The sequence below is a fragment of the Folsomia candida genome, unplaced genomic scaffold (genome assembly GCF_002217175.1).
Source record: "Folsomia candida strain VU population unplaced genomic scaffold, ASM221717v1 Fcan01_Sc005, whole genome shotgun sequence".
NCBI classification, from domain to species: Eukaryota; Metazoa; Arthropoda; class Collembola; order Entomobryomorpha; family Isotomidae; genus Folsomia; species Folsomia candida.
This window is the reverse complement of record NW_019091197.1, coordinates 7,055,830-7,069,373: the sequence shown is the minus strand read 5'-3', so window position 1 is coordinate 7,069,373 and position 13,544 is coordinate 7,055,830. Positions and strand designations below refer to the sequence as shown.

Sequence of the window (13,544 nt, the reverse complement as noted above, 5' to 3'; positions counted from 1 at the left end):
TTATTTCTTGGTATCAAGATTATGCCGTAACATTTGCTGTCGAGTTGGTTATCTTGTGCTACATGCGACAACAAATGAATGACGAATAATTAATTACTGAGGAGTAGAAGGTCGCAGGTTGTCAACGCCACATTTTGATGCCTTTCTGATATGTTGTAGTACTATATGAATGTGCGAAAAGTGAAGAAGGGTTTTACTCCATGGCCCCATTTGCGCCCGCCACACCCCCTCAAAGGCGCGCCAAATGCTAAACTAGCCGCACTTAAACCTTCGCCAAAAATCCAATTTTGCTCGGATTTCCAAAAAAATTACATATTCCTGATCCCAGATAGTTCCTTTATCATATTCAATAGCAATCTCAACTTTTCGAAAATAAGAACAGTTTAATTTTGTTTTATACTCGCTCGAGGTTCATTAAACATGATATTTCATTGTGAACTTTGGGGTCGCGAGTTTTGAATATGTGCCACCAATGATAATATTTATCAACACGTGAATGGGTACATGCACTCGTCCTCAATTTTCACTTATTTTGTATAGACATGAAATTAAGAAAATGTAGAAATTTTTGATTAAAATAAAATTCATAATTGTTTTTTTTTGGAACGCATTTCCATCACAGGATATTATAAAGGATATAAAATTACAGTAGATATCTGTCCAGTTTATTGTCTTCAATAAAAAGAGAAGAATTAATTCGCAGTTGGTGGCCTATTTGCCCTGCCATAGCTGAAAGCAGCTGCGACATCAATTATACCGTAACCTGAAATATTCAGAAATATTAATATTATACTGATATCGTATTTTTGAAAAAGTTTTGAAACGTTTGCTACTAATTCATTACCATAAGCATTGTTAGGAAAGTCGGCGCCAGTTGGGAGTCCACAATTCTTGTCGCCAGATGCAAGGCGTGGCTGGTATACATAGGTAGTTAGTGCGCGATACACGTCACCAAATCCTAACAACGGATTGGCAGAGAGGAGGAGAGCAATTGCACCGGCGACGTGTGGGGCTGCCTGTAAACGTAGATTAATTAGTAAAAGGACCATTTGGTTTACATCAAGGGTGCTAAATTTACCATTGACGTTCCCGACATACTGACAAAGTTATACGTCCCCGTCCCGCACGAAACAATGTTATTACCCGGCGCAGACAGTTCTGGTTTCAGATTATATTGATAACTCGGCCCGCGAGATGAAAACCAAGATACTTCATCAGTTTCGTCTGTCGAGCCGACAGCAATCACATGACGGTTATCACCTGGAGATCCGACAGTCTGACAAGCTGGGCCATCGTTACCGCTCGCAAAAGACTGGGATAATTCCGGCATGACGCCACGCGCTAATTTGTGAGTCGAACCACGGAATCCCGCCAGCAATACCCCACGAATTTGAGACAATATTCGGTCTCGGGTTTGACGTCAGCATGAACTCGGCGCACTGTGTAAAAGTCGATTCATTAGCCTGGCCATAATCTGAAATACCTCGACAGGCCATCCATCTAGCGTTAGGCGCTACTCCAACTCCATGGCGGCCGAGAATGATTCCTGCAACGTGGGTACCATGCCCAAGTACATCAGTAGGCTTTTCCGTTGAATAGTGTGGGTCAAGCCATTGTCCGGTGAATGACTCGGTGAGAGAAATGTGACCCAAATTGACCCCACTATCGATAATTCCAACCACAATGCCTTCACCTTTGGTATACTTCCAAATTTCGGGTGCTCTAATTCTTTCCACTCCCCATTGCACTGTGTTAGTAATGTTTGCTACAGGTTCTTGACTCATAGGGGGGAGTGACAACTTATGTTGCGGTCGGATTATGAAGTCCCCTTCGATGGAAGCCAAGTCGATCAGTTTTTCTGGTGTTAGACCCTTCACCTGTACAATGTTTGCTATCCAGAATTGCTGTGTAGTCAGGTTCAGAGAATCGGCCGCAGTGACGACCGGCGCTTGCGTTGTGGAGGTGAGTGCTTTCAACGATGCGACCAGGTGGTTCATCTTGGCGTCACCGGACATGGACTCAAGGCCAGAAATCTGATTTTGGATATTGGGAAATTCGACGATTGCTTCGGTTTCTACATTGTTGTCGACAGCTTCCTTCAGTAATGGGTCAATTTTCCCGGCGGAAATTGCGGTAAAAATGAGGACGACATGATAGAATATAAGTAAGTTCATGGTTGCTTGTTCTGAGCTATTGGTATTGTGAAGTTGTGCTTGGAATAAATGTGATATGATAAAATTGGAGAATTGAACCGCATTTTTATACTCAGTGCTACGTGACCAAAGATTGTGGGTCTTTTCCGATGGACTCAAAATCTTATGTTACGCAAATATTGTTGTTGCTGTCGTTCGAAATTTTAATAATATCTAGTAGCAATTTTAGCGTGCAGCTATTAGTTACAAATAAAATGACGTTTCAAGCGGTCATTGCATATGCAATCAAATAATTTGCACAACAAAAGGGCAGCACTGAACAAAATCCGACACCAGAAGGTGCATTGTCCAACTATGTCATAGATACGTGTAAATAGTGCACGTACCCGCATATGCGATAGAAAAATAGCAAAACACATCGTCTTGTTTGCAATAAATAAGTATCTACATATTTTATACCATTTTGTTGCCTGGATTTTGTAACAGTTGGACGCGTTCTAGATCACGAACGTGTAAATCATAAGTTATTTATAATTCATGACTAGTTATCTATTTAAAATAGCATAGCTATATGCTATTTGAGCTTTACTTTTTACTTTAATAAATAATTTTAAGAAGTTTCTTTCAACTCGCCCCGAAATCTACACAAACCCACAAAAATCCCAAAGATTGTTTTTTTCAAGAAGAGTCCCACGGTTTTCAGAACCCTAACAAAACTAAAAAAACCATTAATGGACCTAAATAAGCGACATGAACGTATGCAATGCTTTTTTCTCTCGAAAGAAATACAATAAATAATCCCCCTCTAATTTTGAACGTTTCAAATTCAACACTTGCCTGTGATAAATTTCAATCAATATGGACGACGAAATTTTATTTTGCAGGTCTGCATTTTGTAAATAACACATTCTAACAATCGGACTATTTTTCAAGCTACACCGGGATTTTTTAGAGTTTTCTACAAAGCCTTAGTATTCCACCATGTACAAAATAAACCATGAACCTTTGCAAAATCGGATAATGAAAAAACACTTAAATAATATGTGGAACCCAATAAATCGAATTTGTCGCATACCTTTGAGCTGTTAGTTGGTTTAGTTTGTCCATCTTTAAATTCTAATTTGGATTCGGCTGAGCATATTTCCGGCATCTGGTTCAACATGCTAAGCTAATCATCCAGATTTACAGTAGTCCACAAGTTTTGAGATGAACACACGAAAGATATTTCTTCACTGGAAGCCACGCAGAAGAGTAGACTACATAATAAAATGCAACTTCCACAAGTGTAAAATACTGTTGTAATTTTGGAATTGGCGTCAAGTTGTGAAACGGAATCGAATTTAGGACGAGTCCAGTTTTTATAGTGATGAAATAACTTTGGAGGTTTCTATAAATTGTGTAAAGTCTTCCAGTGAAACAAAATCCCAGATGTAACCATCACTTTGAGTCTTTTTAAGCCGTAATTGCCGAGCACTGGGAACATCTACCAGCCGCGATAGGCTCCAAATAATGTATCGTCGTCGCCCTTGATATATTTTACTTTATTCACGTTGTCATTAAGAAATACCGTGATGGCAGCTATATTCTCTTTTGTATCCATTAACGCAACCTTTGAACACGTCGACAAAGTTTTCAGTAACAGATTTGTCTGTTGGTATGATATGGGTTGTATTCTACAATCCTTGAGTTCGTCTCTACTATAAGAACCTCCACCCGTTCGCAAATGTCTGTAATAAGTCCCGTTTCCATAGAATCTCATGTCTTCGCCGATCCCAAAAAATTTGCGTACGCAATTTAGAACATTTTGTGTAATCTTCATATAACCTTCGAATCGTTTGTGGCCAATTGATGATTCTGTCAATGTCACCAATGCAGGTAAAAGTTCCCGAAAGAAATGTGCATGTTGAAGTAGCTCTGGCATTTTTGTTTGATCACGCTCTCTTTCATCAAGTGGATTGATTGGGGTTAGTATGTTCACTCCGTCAACTTGTAACACGCTCTCCCACGAGGACGTATACGTGATTGGCAAAATCATTTCCATCGTGAAAAAAGTTTTGTAACAGTTTGGCAATATAATTCCACCCATTATGATCCAAATCGTGATTAGGATGCGTACGCTGTTGACATAGCGAGATAAAAGTTCTGGTCCCGAATTTTCGAGAAGAATTCCAATCACAAACGCGGCGGCGTTAGAAATGCTCGAATGGAAGATGACAATGAAGATGAATGGAGTAAAACTGAGCAGGATGAAGGTCCAGGTTATGCCATCGAACGGGATCGCTAGGGCAGAAATGTGTCCTGAATTTACTGGGTGCACGTCATAACACGAAACATAGCTGAATTTCTGCTTTCCATACACTCTTAGAAAAAACCCACGGGGTAAATGCACTTTTTACACCATACGAAGTAATGTTTACTAAATTCAGGGTAAGTATGACGCTAGATTTAGTAAGCATTACTTCGTATGGTGTAAAAAGTGCATTTATCCCGTGGGTTTTTTCTAAGAGTGTACGCGACAAATGCAATGTGACGTGTCGTGCGGCGAGGGTAAGGAGACCTTTGGATTGGCGGGAATTTGTATGGCCAGGTTATGTTGGGACCGGTATGATGAATAACATCTTGTAAAATCCAGTAACGGATGAAAGCATTGAAAGTTAAGAAATTTGCTATGCTACGATACCCGGTGGGAAGTTTTTTTGAGTCAATCGTTCTGAGCAGTAGATTTAGTTGTCTCGTTTCCCAGAAATGTTTATTTTTCTGGGACACATTTCGGCTGACAGATTGAATTTGAGTGAAACAGTCGTTAGGCAGGCAATCGACTATGTACCATTGTTGCGAGGGTTCTTTGGAAACGAATAGTGCATCCATGTGGTATGGGTTGTAGTAGAGTAGTCGAATTTTGTTGGATGGAATCAGATCGTTTTTAAGGTTGATAATCATAAATTCCCTGACACCAGTGCGATACCTTGCGTCGTGTTGCAACCTTTTCATGCGTTGTTGGATTTTTCTGTGCACTGTTGTAACCCAAATGAAATACTGGTTTTGCCAGTATTCATTTATGAACTCTGGGCCGAATCCGGGATCCAAATTTTCCTGATCCAAGTCGAAATCGGCCCGGGTTACGGGAAGTATGGAAAACAATGCCCAACAATGTGGAGAAGGGTTACGTCTTGCTGTCAAAGAAAATGTATCTTCTATGTCGTATCCTTGATTTAGGACGTAATCATACAACACGATTGGGGCGTATTGGGACATAACAATACCAATACTAACGTTTTCTGGGATTATGACAACTGTAGTGCAGTTTTTGAAATGTTTGAGATATTCGGAAACTTTAATTTCTTGAATGCGCTTATTTATTGTAAAACTTGCGGCACTGGTGACATTATTTTTAATTGTTACAGAATCTTCCATTGTCAGAAGTAATAGTGATAAAATAAAAGATTTACTTTGATGAATACCCGCCATCTCTGGAGTAGGGCGATATTTCGATTAAATAGATTTCGTATGTAAATATGCTTCCACTAATCTACTAACTATCCTGGAAATGATAACCTTAGAAATTAGTTGAATAGTATTTAAATATACGAATCCATGGTGATGTAGACTTTATTTAAATATTTATCTCCAGAAGTGACAGGTTTGTTTTGACAAGCAAACGTTGCTATTTAAAATATTTTATGCCAGTAACATTGTGAATTTGAGATAAAGCTATTGTAACACTGCTAGTATAGCGGATGTGCGGTTAAATTGCCCAATTTGAAGTTTCGAGAACTCTGGCGTTTAATGACTAAATTACTTAAAAGGAACAATTGTACAGGTTGCTTACTTATTGATTAAGTACTAAAGTTGCTAAAACATTTTTCCCTCAGAAAATTAACCAAATATTATTGTGTAGTGCTCAGAATGAATTTTTCATGCGTGGGTTCCTTGTTTTGTATTAAATTACTCCTCGACAGGAATTACTTAAATTTTACTACAAGGTGTACGAAACAATAGAATTTCTTCAAACTAGTTGGGATTCTGATTTCACCATGTCTGGAATGTGACACTGTCTGCACTTTTGCTCATCGTGCTGTTACGACGAATTACTCAAGACCGAACTGCTCTCGTTATTGTAATAAGCATTGTCTGTATTTAGCCTGTATTGGGATGCCGAGTGCTACTTGTGGATGATGCCCACAACTGGATACTTACTTTACTTGATTATATATTTTTTGCAAACGTGATTGTACTGACATTATGAGCAACTGCACACCACCACAAAACTTCGCTGAATTGCACTTTTGATATTTTAAAGCACACGTCTCCGGTTACGATGTTAGATATTACGTTGTAATGTTATAACATTTTAAGATCTTGTAACTGTATGAAACTTTGTTATGTAAACCGAAATGATAATAACCTTGTTATGTAACTTGTACTGATATTTATTCATGCAATGTAACTTTATAGGCGTTTGCCTGAAAAAGTTGTTAATAAATTAAAATACATACTAAGTTAAACTGCACTGAAACTCCTCTGCAGTTCTACTAATTTACGAATGATATCTCAGTACATCAAAAAATCTGCCATCTCCCTCCCATACTTTGAACTTTAATAATAGCCATGCTGTTCCTCCAGCTCACTTTCAGTTCACGATTTGTGTCACGTATTTTATGAACTTTCCCGTGATTTCCTCTTTTCCCTTTTTGGGACGCCTTTTTTGGTTTCAAATGAAAATGAGATTTCTTGGGTGTTGTGACTGCCGTAGAAAATTTTATTAGAACGTCCTACTTTTTGTGAAGCGGAAGTGAAAGAGATGAGTTTTTAAGCGTGTCGAATATTAAACAATCACAAACTTAATGATTTATTTTATTACTTTATCGAATAAGAGATATATGCAAATGTCTACTACAAAATGTGTAGTACGAATGTAGGAAAATGTTTGATATTTTCCTAGACGAGAAGTTACTCAGATGTAGGAATCATGCATTCTTGGGCAATTTTTCAGTATATAAGAAACTCATTTTATTTAATAGGATAAAGTGGAATGTGGAGCGGACTTATTTTAGCACTTTTGAACAGTCCAAATTAAACCTTCTTTTTCAAATTTGTCTAATAGAATATCTAAATAATTAAATTGTTACGGAAAATAAATTTTACACGGCACGGAACTCGTGAAGGACTAAAAAATGCCCATAAATTCAAAACTCGTCCCTCATCATGAATTCCAACCTCTTCAAATATTTACCCCCGGATTTCCCACCATTCAATGCTTGGTAATCAGCGATCAAGCAGTTTTTAAGGTCTTCTTCAAACTTAAGACTTTTCAATTGTAGTATTCCCAACATACTCCGGAACTCTGCATCCAGACGTGAGATTCGCACCTTCCAGCCCCTAATTAATACTTCGACATCATTCAGCTGCAAAAATAAATTAAAAAAGGTTGGTTATAAAAATTTGTAAAATTCGTGTGAGGAGGTCTCCCACCCCTGAAATCCTACTCATTATCGCCTACCCATCATCTCCTACCCGTGATTATTTCCTACCCATGATTATCTGCTACTCGTGATATTTTTTAGCTAACAAAAAATAAATGTTTGATGAAATTGTGTCTGAATAATTTGCATTTTGGTAGGTTAGGTTATGTGGGGGATAACAACGGGTAGGCGATGATGGGTAGGAGTTCATGGGTAGGAAAGATCCGCAAATCCCCTCTTTTTTGCGCCAGGTTGAGTAAATTTGTATTTAGAGTGTATAAAATATAATAAAATTTGTAAACAGCGCAAACATACCTCTTTCACCATATGCTCGCAATATTTCTCAATTTGCCTCGTCCTCCCAATCATCGCAGGTATAGTTTTTCCTAAGATTTCTGTATTATCTTGGGAAAGAAAGTCGAGCAAATATTTTTTGGAATTCTGAAAAAAAACATGCAATGAATGACTAGAAAAACAAATAAATTTCTACGCTCTTAAAAATAATGGTAAACTTTTGAACAGTAAATGCATTCATAAATCTAAATTAATAAAACTATACTACATCCAGAGTAAACTTTATTCTGCATCACTCCAAATTTAGTACAGTTTAGAATTCTGACCGCATTTACTTCTCAAAAGGGTGCGATTATTTTTAAGTGTGAATTTTCATACCTTATGCAGGGTTGCAAGTGGTATATATCACTTCGCGAGATTTAGTGAGATTTAATGATTTATATCAATCATCTCAGTTGGGGCTGAGTGAGAAATATGAGAATTAATGAGCTAAACTTGTAGTTCATGACCCCGTCCGCTAGGTGGCGCTAGTGCATGGCTCACAAATCTCACTATATCTCATATTTCTCATGTCTCACTATTTCTCATTATATCTCAGTGAGATGAGATTTGTGAAGGCGAGATGAGATTTCTGCAACCCTGACCTTATGTCCAAGACTGGTCTGATTTTTCAAGGTTTCAAATACACGCATAATTTCGAAAAATTTCGGCTCCATCAAATCTTCTTTACTCGCTGTGAAATTCTTGTCACGCAGGCTGACTGCGATCTGTCCTTTCCATAACCAGGGTTTCGATTGGTAAAAACCAAATTGACCAGGGCAGTGGGAAAAAGTGGGAAAAAGGCATTTTTACCATCCACCCAAAATAGGTGGGAAATGGGAAAAACGGAAGAAATGGGAAATACTGTGCTTTGGGGCGATGCGAAACAACTTCTTGAAAACTTAATATTTTCAAAATCTGAGTTCATATTCGTATTCTCCATGAAATTCTGAGCAAATAAGTGGGTAACTCGGTTAAAATCGAGCAATCTTTAAAATTAGCATGTATTCATATGGAAAAATGGGGAAAGAGTTCAAAACTGTTCAAAACTGTTCAAAAGTGGCCGTATTATATACCAAAATTTTCAGAATTTGATGGAGATGACGAATATGAAGTCGAATTCCGAAAATATTGAGTATTAAAGAAGTTGGCTTTCCCCATTACTAAACACATGGACCGCCATTTTTCCCGTTCTGGACGGTAAATACCATTTTTCCCGGTTTGTCCCACTTTTTCCCACCTGCCGTGGGAAAAAATAGTTTTGGACGGGAAAATCGAAACCCTGTCCATAACTTTATGTCCCCAATATTCTCAACTTTCTCAAGTCGCCCCGATAAAGATTTGGCAGCGTGAATCCAGTCTTTTAAAATTGACCGGTCGCGTCCAATGCTTTCCAACACGGTGGAAAATTCTTGGGAAAAATTATCCGTCTTTTTTGAATGAGATCATATGTCGTGGCCAAATTCGGAAGTAATTCTTGGGAATTTTTGGAAACACAGATAATCTCTTTGCGATTGTAGATGGAAACTGCGAGTTCGATTTGGTCAATAGCGTGGCCCAACTCGACGAAATATTTCAACGTGTTGGACTGGAATTTGGGGACGGGGTCCTTATTCAAAGTGAGGTTTGGGTCGATGGTGCTGTTTTTCTGGAATTGGTTAATTAAATACATTATTATAAATTAAGTAAACCATTGTAAATCTGGAGTATACTTTACTCTTTATAGAGTCAACGTTATTCTGGATTTATGATAGTCAATTAAATTTTGAGTGCATCTACTATCTAAATTTTTGAGACTACGTCACTTTGGTGGAGTATTACATGAATAAAATTTGGTATTTTTTTAGTACTGGATTTTTAAGAATGTTGAAAAAGTTAAGGATTTAGATACAGAAACAATTAATTTTACTAACCACGGAATTCCGCAATTTGTTCAGATCTCGCCACAAATTGGAGATTTGTTTGAGTTGTTGGTTGCATTTAATGCTGGCCTTATCCTGGATGCGGATAAATGACGATTCGTTGTTCGTGTGAGCATAGGTTTGGCTTCGTAATGAGGAAATAATTACGAATAGAAACGCGACATGGAGGAGAAATTTCATTTCTTGATTAAAACCGGTTTTAGAATTTTTCAAACTGAAATTAATCCGGGTTCGGTTAAATGAGTAATTAAGTAAAATTTAACTGTAATTGAAGTTTTTCGAAATTAGAATTTAATTTTTTGAACAACTCGAAATATGTAAGTTCGATTCTAGCGCGAGGTGAAGACTGGTACACGTAAATTGGAAAGTTGAGGTATTATACGTAAAGGCATCACCTTTGGGGAGGGTGAGTTATTTTTAAAGTGTACCGAAAATGGTGCGTTCTCCAGAGAAGCTGGATTAGAAATATAACTATTTTTATATAGTAGATAGTCCGTTTGGTTTATTTTATTCTAATCTCATTTTTCCAAGAAAGGTAAAAACAGGGCGATTTCTGGAAAAGGATAGATGTACCAATAATCGCATTGGCAGGCAGGATCATTAATCCAGAAGCATTGATAGTACACAGAGCTGGGTAAAAATAATTAATCGATGGTTATTTATTTAATGAATGTACTTATTAAAATGACATTACTTGTCGTTAGGATCCACAAACGGGGGGTAGAATAGGGGGATCCCCATTCCCCACGCAAGACGAGTTATCCACCAGAATACCGACTGATCTCGACTCGCCCCAAAACATTGTATCATCAATTTGAGCAACACCCTTTGTTACAGTGTCACCAACTAAAATTGTGGCCACCAGGAATGCCTAAATTTACGCAAAGCAGAATAAATTCCATTAATAATTTTATTCAATTGAATACAATGTGAAAACTTACGCAAAATGCAACCTTGCAAATTATTATTTGCAACCCCATTTTTGGTTTCTTCTGGACTTCCAACAATTTTATGAGAACCAGGGTCGCAACTTTTTACAGCGTGAGGATACTTATTAAGACCATTTAAGAATAGCCATAGAAAAAGATTCGATAAGGCGAATGCCGCGAAATTTGCATATGTCGTTGGGTAGACATTCTACCACTTAGCATAATTTTTTGAAAAAGTTTTACTCAAAAATGCCAAATTGGCACCCACCAGAGTTGGTCGTGTTGTAAAAACGCCTTCCAAGGAGAAGTACTCACAAAGAGACATTGCTAACAAGTTAAAAACCACGGATTCGAAATAATTAAGATATGATTGTATAATGTGATTCATGGTGATGGAATTCAGCGTGATGCAATAAACCGAGGTGTACAGAACCACCCCCAAATGACCCCAAAGTGAAAAGGACGAAAACGCTCATTTCTCGCGTCCAGAGGGAATCGAGAAAGAAAACCCCCAAAGACAAAGAGCGATTGCAAGGGTTGCGGAAATAAGCACACCGACAATCAGGTAAGTCATTTATCAAGATTTGAATAAAGAAGTTCGACGGAAAACGAAGGTAGACGTCTAGAAGCCATCTCACATTGCAAATCGGAGGACCAATCAAAAAAGCTTTACACAAACCACCTGGCGAAGAATAGAAGTGAGTTTGTTGCCACAATAGATGAGGCTTGAGTCTATCTTGATTACAGCCAGGCAGAAAGAAAAATTTGTACGTCGACAAGGGTGAAAAAATTCAAGATAGTTGAGCGTTGCACGGGCGCGGAAGCTACGGAGAGAAGATCATGGTGGTCGGCCTTCTGACTGGCTGTGGACCAGTTTATCTTATCAAAGTGCCCCCAGAAGTAAAGATTAATGAACAAGTATACATTGTCAGTGTTTTAAAACCATTAGTAGAAGTTATTCTTCCGGAACTCTATCATGGCGAGGTTAACAAGATCCTCATTCATCACGATAAAGCTTCTTCACACACCGCCAAGAAAGTCGTTGACTACGCCAAGACCATTCATGAAAAATTTGGGATTATAATAATTTCGAATAAATAAATGCACGTGAAGTCCCCCGATACGTCACCGATACGTCACCGTCACCAAGGACTATTCCAATAGTATTGGACAGTTACGAAAAAATACCTGTAAATCAAAGAATACTTTTTGGAATTTCAAACATTTTGCATATGTTGAGTACTAAGTTGTTACCATTATAATTTAATTAATCGATAAGGCGGCCACACCCCCTTGAGCCACCAATTCGATTTTCTTTCTAAGATTTCGCATCAAATTTTTTCCCGACTTTCTTCCAACTTCAAGGCTTATTTTCTTCCATCGCCCTTTGAATTTTCTTTATGTGTCGGGTTTTTCTTTTAGCCTTGAGTATTCAGATTCTGAAAGTGCCCAGAATTTCCCGATTGGTCGAAGTTGCGGTACATTGGGAGGGTTCTCATCTTTTCGAACGAAATCAATATTTGATGACATGAGGTATTCGGTCACTTTCTTTGCATAATCACTAGTTGCTAAGTCAGGCCAAAACTGGATTGTGTCATTTTTATGAACCTTTTATATGAATGGTTCCAACCCTTGTTTGATACACTTTTTAAGATACACGTACTAGTTTATATTACAGTCCAAAGTGACAGGGTCTGAAACGTGACCATCACCCGACATGCACTGCCAAATGTAAAATTTCGTCGGAAATTTGTCATTTTTTCTTATTTTTTCTTCATACACAACTTCAGAAGGGTTACTACTGTGGTACAAATGTCTCCCTGGAACATTTGAAGGGTCCACCGGAACGTAAGTCTCGTCGTCCATGATGACCACTTTTCCACACATTTTCTTCAAAAACTTCTTACGACATTCTACAATTCTGGATTTTTGCGTATTCTTGTAATTTGGTGCCGGTTTTTTGGTTCTGGTTTTGATGCCTAGTTTGTGTATTTTAATTTTCACTAAGTAGCTTTGAGAAATATTAATTTTTCTGGCGGCTACAGTCGTTGGCGTGGAGGGTTGGGTTTTGAAAATTTTTCTGATGCGATTTTTCACTTTGGTGGTTCCCAGCTTCACAGGACGACCACTTGGCTTTTTGAATTCGACAGATTCGGATTCCTTGACCTTTTTTATATAAGAGTACATATTTGCCCTTGGGATTCCTTCTGGTTTAAAAAAATGCCAGGTCATTTTCAAGCCACTGTTTGCCTTGTTTTTATAGAACTCGGTCACTCTTTTTTCCAACTCCTTGCTTTCAATCCAACTTCTTCTACCTTTAACCATTTTGAAATAACATGTGTGATACACCGTTGGAAAGCTCTTTAATTGGACTATAAGAAATCAAAATAATTTTTGGCAAATTGTCAACCCTTTTTTTCAAATTCCCACCGCAGCGGGTTGTCCAATACTATTGGAATAGTCCTTTAGATTTTTTCGGCTTCGGTTATCTAAAACAAAAGCTTTTCTCACGGCGCGCGACAACTTTGGATGGACTCTTGAAAGTTGCTCGAGCGGAGTGGAAGACAATTACCCTAGCCATGATTTCAAAAGTTTTTTCAAACTGGAAATTTCGATGCAGAGCTGTGCACAAGAAAAAGGGCTATCAGATTGACAACACAAATCACTCGAAAAAAATTCTTCTGTAAGGTAGTTCAAATTCGAAAAGTGGTCTTAATAAGTGTCCCCACTCTCTGTATACTGTGA

The 13,544-nt window shown here is 38.0% G+C and overlaps 2 protein-coding genes and 1 long non-coding RNA gene across 4 annotated transcripts; all 3 read right to left on the bottom strand.

Annotated features, from left to right (window-relative positions):
• Window positions 1-565: 565 nt before the first annotated feature.
• Window positions 566-2,214, bottom strand: LOC110850173 (serine protease AprX). Its single transcript, XM_022097649.2, has 3 exons — window positions 1,079-2,214; window positions 845-1,016; window positions 566-763 (listed from the first exon to the last, which is right to left on the bottom strand). Exons 1-3 carry the CDS (start codon window positions 1,328-1,330, stop codon window positions 693-695), a joined length of 495 nt encoding a protein of 164 aa, XP_021953341.1. The 5' UTR covers window positions 1,331-2,214; the 3' UTR covers window positions 566-692.
• Window positions 1,342-2,174, bottom strand: LOC110850471 (bacillopeptidase F-like). Its single transcript, XM_022097906.1, has 2 exons — window positions 1,484-2,174; window positions 1,342-1,439 (listed from the first exon to the last, which is right to left on the bottom strand). Exons 1-2 carry the CDS (start codon window positions 2,172-2,174, stop codon window positions 1,342-1,344), a joined length of 789 nt encoding a protein of 262 aa, XP_021953598.1.
• Window positions 2,215-7,145: 4,931 nt separating the features above from the next.
• LOC110850227 lies at window positions 7,146-13,537 on the bottom strand. Of its 2 annotated transcripts, none has more exons than XR_002547956.2 (7): window positions 13,466-13,537; window positions 10,812-10,900; window positions 10,565-10,741; window positions 9,862-10,500; window positions 8,288-9,596; window positions 7,931-8,056; window positions 7,146-7,558 (listed from the first exon to the last, which is right to left on the bottom strand). It is a non-coding gene; the product is annotated as an uncharacterized LOC110850227 (long non-coding RNA). The 2 variants fall into 2 exon arrangements; XR_004835048.1 differs by having other exon boundaries at window positions 10,812-11,987; window positions 12,054-13,520.
• Between the last annotated feature and the right edge of the window lie 7 nt (window positions 13,538-13,544).

Excerpts from the sequence above, each read along its gene's own strand:
- LOC110850173 (XM_022097649.2), bottom strand. The coding sequence starts at position 1,330 with ATGCCGGAATTATCCCAGTCTTTTGCGAGCGGTAACGATGGCCCAGCT. Across the intron at positions 1,017-1,078 it reads GTATGTCGGGAACGTCAATG|GCAGCCCCACACGTCGCCGG; the intron begins GTAAATTTAGCA and ends CTACGTTTACAG. Across the intron at positions 764-844 it reads CTTTCCTAACAATGCTTATG|GTTACGGTATAATTGATGTC; the intron begins GTAATGAATTAG and ends TGAATATTTCAG.
- LOC110850471 (XM_022097906.1), bottom strand. The coding sequence starts at position 2,174 with ATGAACTTACTTATATTCTATCATGTCGTCCTCATTTTTACCGCAATT. Across the intron at positions 1,440-1,483 it reads TAGATGGATGGCCTGTCGAG|TGCGCCGAGTTCATGCTGAC; the intron begins GTATTTCAGATT and ends ACTTTTACACAG.